Source organism: Carlito syrichta, unplaced genomic scaffold, assembly GCF_000164805.1.
Source record: "Carlito syrichta isolate Samal-C Ts95f unplaced genomic scaffold, Tarsius_syrichta-2.0.1 Scaffold138451, whole genome shotgun sequence".
Lineage (NCBI taxonomy): Eukaryota > Metazoa > Chordata > Mammalia > Primates > Tarsiidae > Carlito > Carlito syrichta.
In genome coordinates this window covers 322,356-344,226 of record NW_007082547.1, presented here as the reverse complement: position 1 = coordinate 344,226, position 21,871 = coordinate 322,356, and the positions used below count along the sequence as shown (strand labels likewise).

Below are 21,871 nucleotides of genomic sequence, written 5' to 3'. Positions count from 1 at the left end.
CCAGCAGGTCAAGGCTGCGGTGGCCAGGAGCGGCCACTGCACTCCAGTCTGGGCGACAAAGTAAGACTCCAACTCAAAAAAAAAAAAGCAACCTGGGTAACATAGCAAAACCCTGTTTCTACAAAAAAAAAAATCAAAGTAATTAGCTGGATGTGGTTGTACACACCTATAGTCCCAGTTACTTGGAAGGCTGAGTTGGGAGGATTGCCTTAGCTTAGGAGGTTGAGGCTGTGGTGAACTGTGGTCATGCCACTACACTCCCGCATGGGTGACAGAGCAAATCCCTAACTCAAAAAAAAAGAAGTCAAAGTATTAATCATCTAAAAATTACTTTTAAGCTTTCATTTATCTTCTATTGCATTTTATTTTATTTTTTTGTTCATGTATTTATTTACTTATTTATTTTGGGTTCAGGGTCTCACTCTGTCACCCAGGATGGAATGCAGAGGTACAATCACTGCTCACTGTAGCCCTGACCTCCTGGGCTCAGGTTATTCTCCTGCCTCAGCCTACCAAGTAGCTAGGACTGTAGGCACGCATCACCATACTCTATTAATTTTTTTATTTGTTTGTAGAGTTGAGGCCTCACTATGTTGCCCAGGCTGTTCTTGAACTCCTGGGCTCGGGCGATCCTTCCTCCTCAGCCTTCCAAAGTGCTGGGATTACAGGCATCAGATAACATGCCTGACCTTTTATTGCATTTGAAAAGCCACGAGAGAATATTGAATATGACTGAATGACTGAAGAAAAGTGATATGATAAACATTTGAAAACAGATTAATCTTACAGAATATGACCCACTATTTTGTTTCTAAAAGCTCCGTTGCTGGGCTTTCTACCATTGCATTTGCTTGTATTGCATATTGTGATACACACATACATATGTATATTGCCTTTGTATACTTTGCACAGAAAGTTATTCAGTTGTGTGTGGTTGTATTTTGGTGTGACCACCGTTTTAATGACATTGCATGTGTATGTACAGTAAGAGATTCCCTCTAGGCATGACTGCATCTCAGTGTAGCATGCATGAGGAGTGACAGTGCATAGAGAGGTCTCAGCTGTGTCCTCATGTGTGGAACCATGAGGGAAGACATGTTAGAGCACCTATGGTGTAGCAAGTGATGCAGTGTGGCTACTTGACATCCTGCCATGGCCCCTCTAGCCTTTCTTCATCCTGCTCAATAGTCTCCTCTCACTCACACTTAGGGTCATTCCAGTCCCTTTGAAAGACCCATGTCTCCTGCCACTGACACTGGCGAGGCACATAATCGGCGGTAACCCTTGACCTTTTGTTGCATGAGTGAGTGGACTGATACATGTTCCCACTCCCTAGTGATAATAAATCTCTGATAGATGAGTACCTGTTATTATAGAACTTGTTACTCAGGAATCGGCACAGGGGTTTAGGGTGCTGTTGGCTGTGTGGAATGGCTTATTTCCTCTCTAACTGTATTGTGTTCCTCAGCAAAATCGTGAATGCCACAAACACTTGTAACTTCAGGATGGTAGGGGTGCCCCAGAGACATGGACCACATGTCACTTGGTTCTACATCATGGAGGTTTTCTTTATTATAGACATTTCATGCCAAGCTGTCTACATTTACAAATCTTCATTTCTAAAAGGAAAAGTCTAATCAATTGCCCTTTTTTGTAAAAGCTGTAAATAGAAATGTGTGGCTATCCTAAGTTGGGCCAGTTGACTGTGCAACTTCCAATGGTAATTTGTAATTTTATGTGTTCCTTTTTTCTTTTCTTAATTTTGATCTCCAGAGCATCTCATTCACTGAGGGCCTGAGGACTTCTACCTCCCCATCTTCAGCAAATGCCTCCTTTTATCCGCTCCCTGCCTCCCCTCTGACACCCCCTGGCCTGCCCGATTTCAAGAACAGCAGCAGCTCCCTTACAGATACCCAGGTTTCCTACATCAAGAGTCCACCTGCAGAGAGGAGCAGCGGAATCATGGCCGGAGGCCCTGACACACCATCAGCACAGCCCCTTGGGCCCCCCGCACTCCAGCCTGGTCCAGGTGTCGGGTTTTGTCATGTTGTGAGCAGCTATGGTTCTGTCTGTCCCGGGGAGCAGAGTCTTGGTGCCTTAGACCTAGATGCGGGGAGGGCCAACAGGGAGCACAGAGCTACTTGTAAAAATGACAATGGTGGGGATGACTTTACCACAGGCTCCTTCCCTTCCAATGGGGAGTACCGGTGTGACTGGCAGTGCCATGGTGGAATCCCTGTTTTCACATTGACAAATGCCCAGCTGCAGGTGTCTGAAGAGTTCATAGATGATGATCCAGCAGATATCTCTTTCTTTGCTGGAAGTTCTGAGGCATTCTCTTTCCCATACAGCTCTGTAGTCTCACAGGAACCTGGGGTGCCTGCCCAGCCCACAGCATCCCTTCCTGTGTGTGGACACCCAGAGTCTGCCCAGTCCAGCCCAGACAGGTACTCCACTGAGGCAGTAGACATGAATGTAGAAGATGATTTTGAATTTGAGGAGGAAAGTGACTTCAATGGCAATGTGCACCCCTCAGACACCTCAGAGCTCTTTGAGGTGAAGGCACAAGCCAGCCTGATGCAGAGCCTGTTGAGTCCTTCTGAGACTAGCTCACTCAGGAACAACCAGTCTGAAAACAGCTCCCTCAATAACATGCCGCTGCATGGTGGGCTGTCTTTGCACACATCCAGTTCAGCCAATCAGTCTGAAGCCAGCTCGATGGTCAACTTCCCAGCCTACTCAGTCCGCTCTGAGTCCAGCTCAGCCTTCCAGTTCTCTGACATCATCGACCAGTTAGAGCAGCTCAGCTACCCACCCACGACAACCGAGGACTCCAGCAGCACAGACTCAGATTCATGGGACTCTGAGGCTGAGGCCCCCCTAGACGTGAGTCTTTTCTTCAGTAACCCTTTTGCACAGACAAGTGGAGAGAGAGTCCCTTTTGATTTGCAGAACAACTTAAAGAATTTGACTCCAGGAGAGTGGACAGATAAAAACCCATCTTGACCACTCTGGGTTCCTTTACAGGGCAACCCACTCACCCATGCTGTGTAGTTTAGAGTTCAGAATTGTTTGGTTTAGACATAGAAAATGATTTTGAATTCATGGCTAGATAATCAATTTTTTAAAATTATCTGATTTATTATACTTTTCTAAATGTCAAAGAATTAGACCTTTCGCTTGGAATTATGTTAAAGGTATGCATTCAGTTTAACTTAGATGAGTATTCCAGTCAGTCCTTGTGTGGTGGAGTGGGACTGATAAATTGGCCTTTGTAGCTTATTTTTTTGGCATGTGCTTTGATTCAAGTAAAAATTGGTGCTATACATTCTGAATGTTGCAAAGTTCTGATTCATGTTGATCTTTAATAGAATATGTGTATTATGCCTATTAATGCTGCTTTTAAAGATGAGCCATGCTATTCATAATTAATTAGGATGGAAGTTTGATCTGATTTGTCCAGGCACTGCATTGCACAAAATTTCAAGTGTGCCTCTACAGAATCCTAACCCGAAGGGGAACCCTCAGCCTCCTACATGCTGTGGTCCTCAGCTTGCACAGGGGTTGGGGGACAATGTCCCTGGCACTGTCCCAGTGCTGAAGGCATCATCTCATTATTGGCTTGAGACCAGAGATGGTGCTGTGTTTTGATAGTGGTCTTGGAGAGGCATTGGTTTAAAATGCACTTAAGTTTGAACTGTTTTCTTATGTTCAGCTTAATTGGGGTTATAAAAGATATATAGTTGCAGAAACAGCAGAACCAGACATACAGTGGGTCTGAGAGTCACAGCTTAAGCTAGTCCAGGAGAGTTGTCTTCTTTTGACTGACAGAGTGAGTTGTTAATTAAAAATAATGAGCATACTGGGAACCCCCAGAATATACAAGAGGCTCAAACTTTCGCTCTTTCTTCAGTAATGATGTTTCTTTTATGCCAGGTGGTCTGTGATACCCAATCACTAACTGCTTATAACACATGCCATCATGGGCATCATTCTGTTCCAAGGCAGTGGGAGGGGTCCTCTGAGCAGATGGGCCAAATCGGCCCTGTCCATCTGTCTGATGCTCCCTAATGCACACAGATGCCTTGGACCTTGCTGGGCGCCATGTGGAGGGATCCCCAGTCTAAACCACTATGAAAATAGGGACCCATGCTCATGGCACAGATTGAATGAGTCCATCTAGGGACATCAGGGGAGAAACCACCATGCAACCTACCACCCCAAGAGTGCCAGGCTCAGGCCAGCCCTAGATGACATTGTTGAATTTGCCAAGTCCACAGGTTGGGGTTTGAGTTTTTATTGTTGTTTATCCTTATCCTATCTAGTAGTACAATACCATACTTAAAGTTTAATTTTCTTCCCAAAATATCCTGTGGAAACTTTAAACTTTCATTCCTGTTCATGTTGTAAAATCTCTAATTCTTTGCCTGTATAAATTTTACTGTGATTGCACAAATGCCATGTAGCTCAAGTGTCTCTGAGGCTTCAAGTCATCTTGTGAGTGTTGGTCTTTCTCATATTATTAGTATTAGTTGGATACCAGCAGGGGATGGGGTTTTTGGCCAAAGATATTGGACAATTTCCCATTTTTGTAGCTTTGTTAAGCCTAACTTGCAGTTTCATCATTTTTCTGGCCTGTGTAGCTAGTACTTTCAGTGTATATAATTATTATGTATTCTGCCCCTTTATTGTTAATACCTATCTTCTGAATACTTCTGAGGCCATTGGACACAGCTTTCCCTGTTGGCTGACCAATATCTGTGAAAAGGTGTTGGGGGTGTGACACAAGAGCGAGCACTAAACCTGATGAGGTCAGGAGCACTGGTCAGAATGGGACTGATCAGACACTCTGCTTTTCTTACTGTCGCTTCCAGAAGTAAACCTTGGATTTGTGTGGTGGGAGGAGCTTAATAGACTTTTATATCTGGAGTATTTTTCCTAGATCTTGGTACTCATATGGTAGCTGATGGCTGCCTCTCCCCTTCATTACTGTTGCCTAATGAATGTACTTGCTGTGAACTGACAAAGTTGATCCTTTTTTTTTTTTAAGGGAACGTACTCTAGTGTCTGAGCAGTAGGTTAGGATTGGGTGACTTTCAGCTAGCACAACTGTTGGCTGGGGTGTCTACTCCCAGGGAAAGCTAGTACTATGGAAGGTGGAGTGTTCCCTTCCAAGGGCATGGGACCATGACCCCCAGCAGAGGTTGCTCATCACTCTCTAGTTTTGGAGATTCTGAATAAATTCTGTTCTCAGCCACCATCTGTTAGATCGCCTATAAAATGAATTTTGTTGCCGGGCTCAGTGGCTCAGTCTGTAATCCCGCGCCTTGGGAGACTGAGGTGAGCGGATTGCCTGAGCCCACGGGTTCGAGATCCGCCTGGGCAACTTGGCGAGACCTCATCTCTACAATAAATCAAAAATTAGCCGGGCGTGGTAGCGTGTGCCTGTAATTCCAGCTACTTGGAAGGCTGAGGCGGAAGGATCGCCGGAGCCCAGCAGGTTGAGGCTGCGGTGGCCGGGAGCAGCCACTGCACTCCAGTCTGGGCGACAGAGTGAGACTCCAACTCAAAAAAAAAAAGAATTTTGTTGTTTTTGTTAATGGACACTCACTTTCTGGAGATAATTCTTTGGTCTTTTATTTGGCAAGTTTTCAAAACATACAAAAGCAGAAAGAGGAGTATAATGAACCCCTGTCATGCCAGATGCAGTTTTGCTGACACTTACTCATGCTTGCCCCATCTGTTCCTTTCTTCTTTCCTTCTGTATCTTGTTGCTGTAGTGTTTTAAAGAAGCCCCCAGCCATGCTAATGACTTTCCTCAGAATTTCTGCACATACCTCTGAAACATAAGGACACTTTATTACATAGCCCCACACTTATATTGCCATACAAAATTAATAATTTCTTGGTAACATTTAATACTGAGAACATATTTAAATTCCCTAGTTGTCTAAGATGTCTGTTAACATTTGGTTTGTCCGAATCAAGATCCAAACACAATTGGCTCACTGTATCTGACTGTTATATTTCATTTAGAAGAGCAGCTTCTCCCCAACCCCATGCCACTGACTTGAAGAAGCCGTATCTCACAAGGCTGGACCTAGCTACTCCGGCCTCTGCTCCCCTGGAGGCTGGACCTGCCACTATGCTGACCAGGACAGAGCCACAGGCTATATAAGGCACTGTGGATCTGTCACCACTAAGTGCTCAGTTCTGCCCCCGCCACAGATTCCACAGACCCATGGGGTCAGCAGCTCCTCAGGTCCGGTGAGGACAGCCCAGATGCTCTATGGATAGTGCTGGAGAAGGGGTACTTTCAGGTTCAGGTTTAACTTTTTGGCACAATCTGGAGAAGTTTGAACAGCTGTCCTCTTCCAGAGTGTTCATAATACTTTTAAGTGTTACAGTTTTTCCTTTATAATAAAACATTTAAAAATCAAATGGGCTTTCTTCTAAGTTACTGCTCATGGCTCTCCTGCTCCTTTCTCTTTTGAGTGGGTTAAAAGCCCACCAGAGGAAGTTTAGAAATCAGAGGGAAAGTGAGAGGTGTAGTAGGCACAATGACTTTAGGACCTGAAGGAAGACATTTTTTATTACAAATTTTATCTTTCCACTTGTAACAGTTAGTTAAACAGTAACGTTCCTTTTCACTCTAACAAAATGGTTTATAGTGGTTAAATATTAAAATCAAAACATTCAGGATAGTTCGGCCTAAAGCCAAGGAGCCCTGAGTCAGCACTAGGCCATGCTTTTGTTTGAACGGGGTGCTATGTGCTTTTCCCCAAGCCTGTACTGAGTAAGGCACAGCCTGGGAGGCGTGGCCTGATACATCCAGGCTTGACCCAGCACTTCTCTTGTCTGGAGACAGCATGCTGAAAGGGTATAGGTAAAACTGCCTGCAAAATGTTGACAATTCTCTTTTAATCTACTGATCTCCTTAGTTAATCCAGAGCCTTAAAGTTGCACAGGTGTCAGACTCCACCTGCGGTCTCAGGCATGCCAGGGGCTGCACTGGTGGCTCCCAGGAAACTTACCCAGGAGGGCTTACCCAAGGCTGCAGTCACAGCTAGGTGTGTTCACGCAGAGAAGAGATAGAATCCTGCAGCAGTCCCCTATAGTGAGAGACCAACAGCAGGCAGTGCCTGTTGTACCCATGAAGTCCACCACTAATAATATACTCTGCTTTAAGTAGAATATTTATTTTTATTAGTTATCAAGTCTATTTTTGTATTTAAGTTTCCAAAGTCCAGGTACTTTATATAAGCCAGTATATGAATATTTCAAGTCTAACAGAAGTACAGTTATTTGTTAATACAATTGACTACACTAAAAAATATGTAATGGTATATACTATATAATTTTAAAAATCATTAGGTATTGTTATATGCCTTTTTTATATCACAAAGGGATGGTCTAAATATGAAATTAGATTAGGATTCCCTGCTCCAGTTAATACATATTTCTAAATACTAATGATCAAGGGACGGTCAATAGCACACCAAAAAAAGAGTTTAATATGAGAAACTTTTGAACCTGTTGGTTAAGTCATTCCCATTATTGTCATTTTGCTGAGGGTGACTCAGTCCTTTTTGAATTGCTGTGGTGTACGGGTATATTTTGATTTTTAATGACAGTTCCTCTGCCATTCCACTGCTCTGACGAGTAATTGTGGCACATCTTACATTCTGTGGCCATGATCACGTGATGACACACATAGCATACGTGTCCTTAGCTGTTATGTGTATATGTGACATTTGATGCCAATGCATATGTCTTCAAGGTATGTTTGTTCCCTACCAGCTCATGGAACATCAAAAATGAAATCCACGACTAGGACAGTTACTTCATAGACAAAAATGTCAGTGTCCTCTTCGGGCTTAGAGTTGAGAATGTATATATTTGTTCTCAAGTCCATGGAATCATATTGCCCTGGTTTCACTTTGGGGCTTGTCTTGGGCCACGTGTATAGAAGATGCTATCACAGGTGGCTGGGATGTAGGCAGATGCTGTCTCCTCTCTCTCCCCACATGGTAGCCCATGCCTGAAGTGTTCCCTAGTTCAGGAGGTGCTATCTTTTGCATGAAAACATTTGTAGTCCCCTAGGAAATGAAGAGAAAATGAGCTGGAATTTCCTTATGCATTTGAACTTGTTCATTTTTTAAAGAGACATTTTTGTTGCCTGGTTTGTGGTATTGATAAAATTTGTTTTCCATTGAAATTGCCATTTATAAATTTGCAGATATGTACTAATTTAGAATTTTTTAATTGTTCAATAAAATAAGGAAATATTTGCTATGAATTTTTAAATGGGCTTTTTAGCTTTCTTCTTCTCTACTTTTAGCTTTGACTTACATAAGTTAAAGATTATTTCACATATTAAATTAATCAATCCCTGAAGCAACTGCATATTTTTTTCCATCTTTACCAGCGTCTCCTTCACTTCATAGGCTCCTGAGCAACAAACAGGCACCATGTACGGATTATCTTATTGTAGATATGGGTGATGACATCACTGTAGAAGGCCAGCAGGGAAAGGTGCCTTGCTCCTTCTCGATCTTAGCTTGCTGTCAGTGCTTCTTGCTCTCACCTGGCAATGGCCTGGGTGGCCAGTGTGACAGAGCTGAGTGTGGAGGATGGTCTGCTGCTCAGGCCCTGCTAAACCCCATGGTGTAGGCCTCATGTCCTTGTGTGTGTACTGTGCACAGAAGATACTGTTGGCTTCTTAATTCTGAAAACGAGAACATTATTGCCTGTATTTCTTTCCATCAGCTAGAACCCACCCTGTAAAATCCAGGGGAGGACACGAACAAGAGGCCTCTGCCCTAGAGTGCAAGCAGATTCCAGGCAGATCTTTACTTAGCCTTGGACTTGAATTTCCCATTTGGCTAACATGAGTTTCTGCTGCCTTCGTGGAGCTTTCCAGGCCTCTCTAGCCCTGCTCACGCCTCAGAGTGTGTTTGGACACTGTTCTCTGCTTTTGAGCCCTTTGAGGACAGGATCCTTACCTTTGGAGTGCTTGGAGCAGCACAGAGCCACACCACTGGGAAGGGTGGTGGTGCCTCCCTGGGATTTTAAGGCACCTGGTGCCCAACTGGCAGAATAGTCAGTGAGCACCTGTGGCCAGGGTGGGAGGCACCTGGCAGCAAGCTCTTCCTGGAGCTTGGCGCTTATGCCCTGCCACATGGGAGCAGAGGGACTATGGCAGCAGTACATTCTAGAGGGGTCCTGTCAGAAGAAACTTGTGGTTCTCCCCAGAGCCCATGAGTGAACAATCACTTGCCCACTTAGAAGAGCAAGGAATGAGTCTCGGGGGCCACACTTGCTTCCTACATCACGCTGGCTCTGCTCCCTGACCAATGCCCTCCTAGTCCCATGACCACCACTCCACCACCACTGCCCAGCACCCACTGCTCAGGGATGAAGGGAGGAGGCACCTTGTTGCATGAATCCTGAGTTCAAGAAACTGCTCAAAAACATTTCTATGTTAGATCTAGAGGTTGATTTAGATGGTAAAAATCATGTGACCTTTATGTTCTTGAAATATGTCAATTTAGATTAAATTTTCTTCCTAATGAACACCACCCTACAGACTTATTTAGTTTACTTGAATAGTTTATTTTGGGGACCTTACCTTTATCACTCCAATAAAAAGATTCAAAAGTCAGAGTGTGCTTCTCAGACTGTTAGACAAAATGTGTCAGTTTTATTAGAACAAAGATATAGAGGCCCTGGACCAACCATGGGTGTTCAAGAGGAAACCACACACCTGGCAGACAGCTGATCTGGACAAATGGCCCAAAGCACGACTTTGTGCTGTAGGTTAGTATGCCTGCTTTCTTAATAAGGAAGGGGTCTTGTTTATCTATAGCAAAACAGGAAGAAAAAAACAACCAAGGTTATGGGGGGAGTCTTTCATGTATTGCTACAGCTCTCTGCACTACGTGACAGCAGCAGCAGCCAGCTCCTCTGAGTGTTCCCTGCCAGGCACTGGCTCGAAGCTCTGTATGTTGCCTCATTAAGATTCCAGATGGCCCTGTGAGAAGGTGCACCACGTGTCAGATGCTCACATCCTGTCCTGTAGATGGGGATAATGGGTGGCAGGTGAACTTTGCACAACTCCACAGTGATATGAACTGATACTTGGATCCCTTATCATTAACCATGTTTTTACTTCACATTTTTATTTCTGAGCCAGATTTTGTGTAAAAGTGACTCATGACATCCTAGTTCAATAGCGAAACCAGAAATTGATTTCTGCTAACCATCAATTCACATTTACCTGGATCCTCTGGACAGTTCCTTTTCTTCTGGGATTAACAATCTGTTGTTCAAGCCAAAGTTTTTAATCCTTCCACCACTTCTCAAATTAATCCTCAGCGTGACCTTGAATTTTGCCAACCAGGAGCATATTCTTCCTCCACTATTAGGCAATATTTTCAAGAATCGCTTATTATAAACTTTTAAAGAAGAGAATTTTAAAGGTATGAAATAAAAGTAAGTTTGCCTTTTCCTTTAAATGTGATATTTCTCTTTCATCATCTAGTTAGATGAATAAAAAGTGTCTTGAAGGAAAAAGTGAAGGTAAGCACAAAAGTATCATACTGCATTTTTTAAATTGCCTTTCAAAAATTATAAGATGAATACTGAGAAAATTTTGGAAACAATGCCACAAAGAAAATCACCTACCAAAGATGCTCACTATTGACAGTCTGAAATAACAATTTTAAATTTGATGTCTTTTGAAGATGATTAAACCTTGTAATTTGCAGCTTTGAGAGTGAATCAGATGCAGTTCTTTTCCTAAACTGCAGTGTGTGCAGTGAAGCCCATTCATGACTACTCAGTGGACAGTTTATGATCCTCTCCAGCAGAAACATCGAGCTCAGTAAAACATATCTACTGTCTGTATCTCTTAATGTCAAATAATTTAATTTTGGCAGTTGGAGAGTTTATTGTCTACAAGGAGAATAATCTGTCACTTTTGGTACTGTAGTGGGGTAGTTGAGCAGCATCTTTGTGTATAGTAGGTGTGTCCCTCAAGAGTTGTGTATGAATTACTTTTATAATAGGGACTCCTGTAGCTCAGAACAGGACTCCTGTAGCTGATTGTTTTTTAGTAGAAGATCTTTGATGTAGGAGTCTGTTTTTGCAAATACTCAGTATTAATTTTTACCACGTCAGCATTCTATATTCTTTGGCATCTAAGACTTGATATTTAACATTTAAAAATTCTTAGGCTGGGCGCAGTGGTTCAAGCCTATAATTCTAGCACTTTGGGAGGTCGAGGCGGGTGGATCGCTTGAGCCCAGGAATTTGAGACCACCCTAGGCAACATATTGAGACCTTGCCTCTACAAAAAATAAAATTAGGTCTGGTGGTACACACCTGTAGTCCCAGCTATTCAAGAGGCAGAGGCAGAAAGATCATGTGAGTACAAGAAGTTGAGGCTTCAGTGAGACATGATCATGCCACTGCTCTCCAGCCTGGGTGACAGAGTGAGACCCCGACTCAAAAAATAAAATTCTTAAGACATCTGTCTTTTAGCCATGCATTCTGATCTGCATTATCAATGTCAAAAGGCTTTTCTAAGGCAGACTAGGTAATGTGTCCTTTTACATTACACAAAATCCAAAATAACAGAGCCTCTTACACTGACTTCTATCATGTGTCACTTGTGGAAAGCACCCCTCCCGAGCCACAGGCCCTGATACTTGTTTTCTTTCTGTGGAATGTATGTGTGTTGGTGACTTCAACATAAAAGTATTCTCAAGGTATAAAGACAACGGCCCATACAAAATAGCATGAGGATACACATTCCAACAACCTCATGTTTAGAAAAGTTACACATTTACTGCCACTTACCTGGAAAAAATGTCTCCCCACAGATTTATTTACTTTATCATATAGGGTCTGTGTTGGAGTAATTTGAAGTAGGCATGATTTATAAGGCTTGCTATAGCTAACAGATTTAATTAGATGTTTAAGCCAGACACAGAGGCATGTGCCTGTAGTCCCAGCTATGTAGGAGGCTAAGGCAGGAGATTCACTTAAGTCCAACCTGGGCAACATAGAGAAACCCCATCTCTTTAAAAAAAAAAAAAAAAGAAGAAGAAATGCTTAATGGTAGTTTGTGGTACTTTTTAATCTATTCACTAAATTGTGAGTTGACAATTTTTTGTGAAATAGGGAGTATTTATAGTTATAATACCAAATGATGACTTTAATCTCCATAGAACAAAAAATAGTTTATTCCAAATGAGCAGTCTATTCTAAAGGGGAGTTTCCTTTCTTTATGAGTTATTGATAAGGGGCTGTTTATTGGGAGTGGCACTTTCTAACTTATGACCCTATTACCTCATACTGGCCATGGCCTGTTTGAAACCCCAGCAAGGTCATGGAGGCACATCTTATGATGTCATTTCCTCAAGTTTTGCTTCCGGCCACTTAAAAATAAAGACAGATTTTGCAGCAACTTTTTGGTCAACTAGTGACTTGCTGTGGGACTGCACACCTTGAGTGTGGTACTCTGGGGACTACTGAAGGCAGAAGGACAAAGGTGAATGTCTACTTTCATAACCAATGAATGTAAAACATCTTGGCTGCTACCCTCTGAACAATACAATTGTGAAGAATAAATATATAAGTTATTAGTAACTTCCAGACTTTTCTCTGAATTTTCATTATGTAGATGTATCTCATTATACATTTCTAACTTATTAGGAACAAAGAGGATTCTGGAGCACAAATCCTAAATAGCGCATCTTTGGAAACATGCCTCTTTTCAACATAGGAAGTAATCCACACTTCCAGGGCTAGTACAAAGCCGCAGTTGAGCTTTGAACCCTTCAGAAGTGACAGAGACCAGGCATGGCCCAGTGAAAAGTAGGAATTTTATGTTATTTTAAGGTTGCTTAGCATATCTTAACTAAATGTGTAATAAAAGAAAATTCTAATAAATTGGTTGTCAGTAATTTCATATAGTGATGCTGCCTAGATTTTCTATAGCAATGAATGTTTCCTTGTGTTTTAAATGTATCTTGTGAAAAGTTCAGAGGAGGACTCTGCTATCATGAGCATTGTTAGCTCATCTCATAGATCCTAATAGGTGGAAGCCCCAGCAGCCTTCAAGGTCTTTCCAGAGTTCCTAATTTGTCAATGTGAAAATAAGGACTTCCTACCCCCGTCTCCCGTGTCCTACAGGAGGGTTAACTATTTCAGTTGCTTATGCCAGCCCAGTGAACAGGGAATCATTATGTCGGCTATCCTCCAAGAAGCCACTCTAAGCCTACATGTTTTAGGTTAAATGAATCAAGTTTTGGTTTTATAAACTAGTTAACATAGGCAGCTGCATCTGAAGACTCCAACAATAGTGTAAGAGAATCTTGCTTTGAAGTCAGTTGTGGGTGGAGTAAGGAGGCCCCATGGTATGGCATTTGACAATCAGGTGTTCAAATCAGGTTACTTCTATTCCAACATGTGGTAAGCCGATTTAATAATCATAGTTAGAGATAATGGTAGTTTCAGTGTAAAACACTATATACTTAGAAGCATAAGGTAAATTTCCATCTTCAGTAGTTTTTTTTTTTTTTTTAATCTTCAGTCGTTTTTAAACATCAGTTAAATGTCTCCTATAAAACTCTGCTTTTAAGATGTCTTTAAAACTTGGCACTTAATAGTTACTGGTTTCCCATAAAAAAAACATTAGAAATTAACCTTTGAAAATTTTTTTAAATAGAAAAGGAAATTTATTTATTATAAAATGTACAATGAAATATATCTCATTATTAGCCTCTGTAGAATTGAGCTACAAATTGACAGGTATTTCTTCAAGAGCAAACATTGTTTTAAGAAGAAAAAATATTAAGTATTACTTATTGTGGTATAATTCTAGGGAAAAAACAATAAAATCCTCATTAATGAAAAACTGAAGGAACTAGAAATCAGTATCATGAATTGAGCAATTTTATATGACCCAATTTTTAAATGAATTATTAATAAACTTGACCTTAAAATAGACATTTTTTTTCAGATAAGTTAGCATTGGTTTTACATCTTATGTCTCTAACCTCCACCAACGCACACAGGAAGTGTCCCCTTCTTGATAGTTTTTCTTTACAGACTTTGTGGTGCTTGATTTTATCATAGTTACATCTTCTCTAAAGCAAAAAGAAGCCCCTAGAAACATAAGGGTAGCTGGGCTCGGTGGCTCAGGCTGTAATCCCGCACCTTGGGAGGCTGAGGTGAGTGGATTGCCTGAGCCTGCAGGTTCGAGACCCGCCTGGGCAACTTGGTGAGACTTCATCTCTACAATAAATCAAAAAATTAGCCGGGTGTGGTAGTGCACACCTGTACTTACAGCTACTTAGAAGGCTGAGGTGGAAGGATCGCCGGAGCCCCTCAGGTCGAGGCTGCGGTGGCCGGGAGCAGCCACTGCACTCCAGTCTGGGCGACAGAATGAGTCTCCCAACTCAGAAAAAAAAAAAAAAAAGGAACAAGGGTGACATCCAGGACCCCCTAGAGGTGGGGGGATGAGGTTCACATCTTCTGTGGTTCGTCTCTGGAATTGGATAGATCAACTGTCAACTCATTTTCGTTTCCATTTTATGTTATATTTAGAATTGTGTGTGATAGAGGCTTTACATACACATTTTCCAGCAGTGTAAGGTCAGGAACCCTGCATCATAGCCCATTCTCATTTCTTACTCCATCCCCTGCCCATTTGTTTCCAGGCCTGTCCACGGATAGTCCTCAGCCTTCTCCCTCCAGCCAGAAGAGCTCCCTGAGCCTGAGCCCTGCGTTTCTGGTGACCCTGAGTCCAGCCGAACAGGGTTCATCCCCACTCCTGAGCCCTGTCCTTAGTGATGCTGGCGGAGCCAGGATGGATGACGAGGAAGAGCCAAGACACAAGGTGGGCACCACCAGAGGCTGAGAAGCAAACAGAGGGGTTACAGGGCCGGGGTCTGTGCTCAGTCTTCCTTGGGGTAGTCCTAGTGGAGGAATCTGGGAGGGTGGAAAGGGGCTCTGCCCACAGCCACCCCATGAGCCTCCTGAGCAGAGAAGAGATGCTGGGACAGTTCCCCCAGTTAAATCACCTCTGGGACTCTTCAGGCTTCTTTGTGCAAAGACAAGTTTCCTTGTTCACTTACCAAATGGTTCCTTGTACCTACGCCCCCCATGTGTCAGACTGGACCCTGGGGCTGGGTGGGCGTTTCCAGATTCCCCCTCCTTCCTCCTTCCCCCTTTCCTCATTCGTCCCTTCCTCTATGCTCCTTCCCCCACTCCTTGCTTGGTTGGGCACTGAAAACAATCAAGTAAGTAGGAGTAAAAATCTGGCAGCTAAGAAAAGGTTTGCTGGGGACTCCACCTTGTCTTGGGGACCAGGGAGGCTCTTGGATGGAAAACCTGACGGGTGCCCTGGTTCAGATGTTGGAGACGTTGGAAGAGCCTGCAGCTTGGGAGGGGAAGATCTTCAGCTGTGGTGGCAAGGGGAGGGATGCATGGGCATGGGTCACAGGCAGAGCTGAGGATTTATGGTAGAAAGTTGAGGCAGTGGTCCCTGAAGGTCTCTCTTATTGGAGGTGACAGGAGCAAGGGCACACACTGAGAGTCTGTAGGTAGAAAGTGACTGAGCAGAGAAGCCTGCTGCAGGGAGGTGCAAGATAGCCAGGGGCAGTGGCACTGTGATCTCAGGGTGGCCTCCCTTCTCCTGGCCCTATGGGGCCCGCCTGTAGCTGCTGTGGCTTTGCAAAAAGGCACTACAAGAAAAGATGCAGGATTCAGGGAGTTTGTGGTTTGGGAAAGAGAATGGGCTATGGACTGTGGTGGGCCTGGGGACCACAGAGAAGGGAGGTGTGGAGTCCCTGAATAGCAGCCAGAGGGAGGAGGTCATGGAGCCCCTAAGTGGGAGGGACACCTGCCTCAGGTGCCATCACAGGGGAGGTATGTCATTGTAACATTTCAACACTCTTGTTTGTGTTTTATCCTGAGTTGGCCAAAGTATATTTTAAGGCCATGCCTTCCAGATGGCAGGGCAGCTTGTAGAACTCTTGCGATTCCTCAGCAGGTAGGATGGAATGACTTGTCTCCATGTGATGTGGTGCAGGCTTCTGCTCCCCTGTTCCCCAGGAGTACCCCTTGTGCCCTACCCTGTGTGAGAGCAGCCCCTGACCTGGAGGCGGCAAGGTAGACACAAAACCATGTGCGGCCTACAGATGACGGCTAGTTCTGGTCCCAGGACCTCAACCCCATCCTTGCCTGCCTCAGCCTCACCTCACCCACCTCATCCTCATCCACTGGCCTGCAGAGGCCACTGCTCATCCCTGGGTGCTTCATGTTCAGCAGTGAGGCAGTGGGCTGTGGATGTCTTTTTTTTTTTTATTTATTTTGGAAATGTAATGACAATTTGTTGAGCTCACGGTTTCTTTGGTACAAAAACAAAAATGACTGGGAGGCAATCTGTTTTCAAGAGTAAATTTTAATTGGTTACTTTTTATATTACAAAAACGTATTTGATTCTTTAGGTGGTTCTATAAAGTGATAGCTTGGCACATCTGAGGATAACTTGACTGAGGGTGTGTGACCCAGAGAGAGAAAGGAGCCTATTGACCTGGAACAGCAGCATGAGATGGTCCTCTGGGATGGAGGCACCTCCATCTTCACAGAATCAGGGTCCTCACAGAGCCCTGTCCTTGAGTACTTGGTGACTGGGTCACTGTGGAGGGAGGTTCTCTCAGGCAGCCCTTGGGCACAGCCCCTGCATGTAGAGACCCTCAGCTCTGCTCCAGTGTCTCTCAGTCTCTTCTTAGGGTCTGCTTTGCCTTACTTCTCCATGTGTGGGTCCACATTAGCAAGACCAATTTCCAGGACAGGTGGGCTCTGGGGTGGCAGGGACAGCTCTTTCCTTACCACTGCCCCCCAGGCCAGCCCAGCAGCTGGCACACAGGGACTGCTGAGTAAATGTGGGCTCATGGGTGAGCCAACAGCTGTGGTCTGGCCTGGAGGTGAGTGCCCATCAGATTTGCTCTCTGTGCTGATCCTGTGAGTCAGTGTCACCCAGCAAGGCTGCGGCAGGTTCCAGAGAGGCCCTGGCCACAGATTCACTGACAACCCTCCTGGTGGGGCCTAAGCAGCATCTCTGTTTTCCTCAACTCCACAAGCCGACACAGGGGTCTGAGAACCATGGTGCTCCCCTCAAGGCCAGGCCGTCAAGCCTCTGTGCTTGCATCTGGCTGCTCAGATATGTGTGGAGACCCAGAAGCTGCTGATCCTCTGGTCTGCCCTCACCAGCTTATCTCCCTCCTCCCTAGTGTCCCCCCACTTGATGCACTGTCTTTCCCCTTTCTAATAGAGACTGGTGAGGACCGACAATATTCGAAAGGTAGGAAAGCCAAAGGTGGCAGAAGTGTCTTCCTCGTGCTTGCATGGGGCTGAGAACTGCCACTGGCTCACCCTGCTTTGGGTGCACGGGCACTTCCTATGATGACAGGTGGCAGAGCTTGCAAGAATTGTGCTCTCCTCTGGGTATCCCTGGCCACCACACATCCCTTACCAGCAGTCCCACTTGCTTGGGGCTCAGGTTGTACATCAGTCTGGAGGTGTAGGGGCAGAGAATCAGCTGTTATGCCTTCTGTCCCCTGAGAGTTACCTTGAGGTTTTCCTTGGGTTGATAAGGGCATGGGGTGGGTGGCTGTCCCTAGCCACTCCCCTGGCCACTCTGCATCTCTCATCACCCACTGGTGCACTTGTGAAGAAAAGCCTCCTGAGTGGTACAGCCATGGCTGTCTTGGGGCACGTGTCTCTGTGTGTCTCCATCCCCAGGAGAGGAGCTAGTCTGGGACTTGGGCATTCTTTTTCTATAGAACAATATTCAGAGTTAGGATGTCGCTTTTGGTGGCTGCAGTTAGAAAGCCAGCTTCCTTGTGCTAGACTCTCCCAGGACCCAAGACCAACTATTTGTGGTTGTTAACATCTGGAATCCCTGTTCCTCAGCCATGCTGGAGAGGCCAAGGCCTCCCAAACCATAAACATGGGCCTCTTGGGTCAACTCTGACCCCAGGGATTTCCCTGGGTCTATCAATCTCAGGTGGAGATTTTTTAAAACGATTTTACTGAAATTTGGATTTTAAAAAGTAACATTTTAATATTGTGAAGCCCTCCAAAAAAATGGAAAACATGAAGACCAGCAAGGTGGTTCAGCTCTCCTATAGGGAGAGGGCTGGTGTGTCGGGGAGCAGGGGCCAGAACTGGAACATGGCATCACCCTGGTTCTGGAGGGCTCCAGGTAGCAACTTCCTGAGGGGCCAGCCATGTCAGTGGGCTCCAGGGCACACAGGATGGACACAACCTCTGTCGCCCTTTCATCCACAAGGGGCAGATCATCTGCCAGCGTGTCACAACCTGTCCAGGTGCATAGGGAAGAAAATGTGGGCCTTCTCAGCTGCTTGTACCTTCCAGCTTGGCATCTATCACACACGTTAGATTCATGGTGCAAACCTAGCTCCTGTACTTCCAAACCTGCCCCTGTAGCCTACCCTACTGTGAGGTGAGGCAGCTCGTCTTTCCCTTGACTTAAATGAAAAACTACTGCAGTCATCCCTCCCACCTCAATCCCACATGTGTCACATCTACATTGAAACTCTAGAATGGCCGGGCTTGGTGGCTCAGCCTGTAATCCCATGCCTTTGGGAGGCTGAGGTGAGTGGATTGCCTGAGCCCGCGAGTTTGAGATCCGCCTGGGCAGCAAGACCTCATCTCTACAATAAATAAAAAAATCAGCCGGGTGTGATAGCGCATGCCTGTAATTCCGGCTACTTGGAAGGCTGAGGCGGAAGGATCACCGGAGCCCAGCAGGTCGAGGCTGCGGTGGCCGGGAGCGGCCACTGCATTCCAGTCTGGGCGACAGAGTAAGACTCCAACTCAAAAAAAAAACAAAACTCTAGAATGTGTCTAGGACCTCACCCCTCACCCCTCCATGCCCCATCAGCCAGTGCTGTCACACCAGCAGGTGGGGAGGCCTCCTGGAGCCCCTCCCTGCCATTCTGGTTCACTCTCATCCTCGGTTCCAAGGGTATCATGGCCCATTCAGGTAGAATCCAAAGAGACCAGAAGGCCTATGTGGCCATCTTTCCCTGCCAGTAGCTTGTCTCACCCCCTTACCATTCCTCTTCTCCTGTGCTCCAGCCCCTTGATCTCTGACCTGTCATAGGTGTGCTGTTGGCTCTGAATGAGGTACGGCCTGCCCCTCCTCTGTTCTCTGCTGTACTTTACACAGCCCTCTCTGCTGGGACGTGTGGTATCCTCCTTAATGGTGTGGGTTGTTTCTCGCCTTCTCCTCTGGGGAGGACATTCTTGTGGGGGCAGAGGCCATGGCTCCTAGGCATGTCCAGGTACCTGTTCAGAACTGGCACATGCTCCTGGAAGTTTGCAGGAACACAGGCCAGCTGCCCCAAGACAGCTGTTGTCTGGTGGTAGAGTGGACAAGCTGCCCAGGTGGAGCAGGACAGTGGAAAAGGGGCTATCAACTATATCTCAACAGAGGGGCTCAGGGTGGGGAGGGGCCCTTCAGAGACAGGACACAGAGCCCATCAAGACCATGGTGAGGCATATGCTTTGCCAGGAATGCTGAGCTGGGCGAGGTGCAGAGGGTCCTCCACCACTGACTTGCCTGCCCAGAGCCAGCACATTGAGCAGAGACAGCCCTATCCAATACAGGAGTGCCCAGGGCTGGGCCATCTCTGGGGGGTGGGGCTTGGGGGGCTGGGCCTGAGGGGGGTCTGCCCCTGCATCAGGAAGTATACCAGCCAGCCCAGGGTTGAGGTAGACTCACTGTTCATTTTAATGACTTTTGTATGAGTTGGGTTTAATTGTTCATAACCACCTACACTTGTGGATCCATATCTGCTAAATTGCAATACCATTGGCAGTGACATCTGAACAATAATCTTATTGCAAAGCCAATATAAGTTTCAGCCTTGTTTCCATATGTTGATATCTGAATGGCAATTCTTTTCTCCAAAAAAAACATAAATTGAGAAAAACATATGAGGGAGATACATCATCAGGAGTTAGGGTTGGGAACCCCATGACAAGGGTGACTTGTGGGGAAGTGAGTGTTATAGACTTTGGGCTCCCTGAACACGAGAGGGGCCACACCTCAAGGGCACAAGTTCACATGTCTCTGCTTCTTTCAGCGCGTGCCTGCAGACGAGGCCTACTTCATAGCCAAGGAGATTCTTGCCACAGAAAGAACATACCTGAAGGATTTAGAAGTTATTACTGTGGTATGAAAGGCTTTGATTGCTTTGATTTTCTTGTAATACATCTTAAATCCAAACAGAGACAAGAACTGTCTCTTGGTTATCATGAGACTTACATGTATCTATTTCATTAAATATATCTGCTTTAAAACATTTCTTCTAAGTCAGGTCAGAACATTGAGGTCCAAATTTTTGTGAAGCTATAAAGCTGGGAGTGCGTCCATTTGAAACTTTCAACCTAGAATTGTTTTGTTATATTTGAAAATTGGATGATATGTACTAATGTGAGCCATCCTTGTAGGCGGTGACTGGAGGGTCGTTGCTGGGGTATCCTATGGTCATAGGCCTTCAGGGGCACCATTTTTCAGTTCCCAGCAAGGGCCATGCCTCCCGTCACACCAAGCTCCTCCCACAGTGGTTCCGCAGTGCAGTGGTCAAGGAGGACGCCATGCCCGCAACCCTGATGACCCTGCTCTTCTCCAACATCGATCCCATCTATGAGTTCCACAGAGGTTTCCTGCGCGAGGTGGAGCAGAGGCTGGTGCTCTGGTAACACTGCTACGAACTGGGTGGCCCCTACATGCTGAGCCCCCACTCAGGAGACCCCCACATGGATTACCCCCACGTCCTGGGCCCCAACAAGAGTGGTTCCTGCCCTCATCATCATTACTGCTCTTAAGAACTTCCCAGCTTCAGAAACCAATTCAGAAGAACCATTATTTAATTGAATTTTATTTTTAGAATCCTATGGGGAGAAGTAGAGGTGTAATAATAACCTTTATTCATTATCCAGAAAAGAGAACAGGAGAAACAAGTTAGAGTGGGTGATCCTTGCCAGGCATGGTGACTCAAGCCTATAATTCCAACTCTTTGGCGGGGAGGCCCAGGCAGGAGGATTGCTTGAGCCCAGGAGTTTGAGGTTGCTGTGAGCCATGATTGTGCCACCGCAGTCCAACCTGGTTGACCGAGTGAGACCTCAATTTTTAAAAAAGTGGATGGTCCCTTTTTGCCTGGTTACCATCTGTTGTTTTGAATGACCAGACATGTAATAACTGTTTCCATCCAGGACAGGCCCTGACACTTAGCCCTCCACCTCAGAGCATCATGCTGCCCTCCCTCTGACCAGGACCAGGACAGTCATCACCCCAGCGTCATATTGCAGTGCCCCAGAAGCTGTCACCACATTTAGAATATTTTTGTTCCTCTTTACTCCAGGGAAGGGCCCTCCAAAACCCATGTGAAAGGTGGACACCAACGAATTGGGGACATCCTGCTCAGGAACATGCATCAGCTAAAGGTAGGCTGAATTTGTGCTGATGGCAGGCCTCGCACAAATGCTGTGGATGGGAGTATGTCTGTCCTCCCTGCCAGAACAGCATTCACCTCAACAGCATTCCCCGTTTAGAACAGGATCCCCCACAGAACAAAGTCCCTCTCAACATCTTCCTCTCAGAACAGTATTCCACTCAGGACATCGTCCCCTTAGAGCAGCATCCCTCTCATAATTAGTTTTTTCTAAGAAACCAAGGATCAGCTGGGCTCAGTGGCTCAGCCTGTAATCCCAGCACTTTGGGAGGCCAAGGCGAGTGGATTGCCTGAGCCCGCGGGTTCAAGAA

General features: G+C 45.4%; 1 protein-coding gene across 2 annotated transcripts in view; it reads left to right on the top strand.

Moving 5' to 3' along the window:
* Positions 1 to 21,871, top strand: part of FARP2 (FERM, ARH/RhoGEF and pleckstrin domain protein 2) — a 129,792-nt gene that overhangs the window by 87,881 nt on the left and 20,040 nt on the right. For both annotated transcript variants that reach the window (XM_021708462.1, XM_021708463.1), the window contains 5 exons: positions 1,774 to 2,029; positions 14,730 to 14,908; positions 20,190 to 20,279; positions 20,671 to 20,804; positions 21,471 to 21,552. In XM_021708462.1, the coding sequence (XP_021564137.1) occupies positions 1,774 to 2,029; positions 14,730 to 14,908; positions 20,190 to 20,279; positions 20,671 to 20,804; positions 21,471 to 21,552 (741 nt within the window). The remainder of the gene's footprint in view (positions 1 to 1,773; positions 2,030 to 14,729; positions 14,909 to 20,189; positions 20,280 to 20,670; positions 20,805 to 21,470; positions 21,553 to 21,871) is intronic.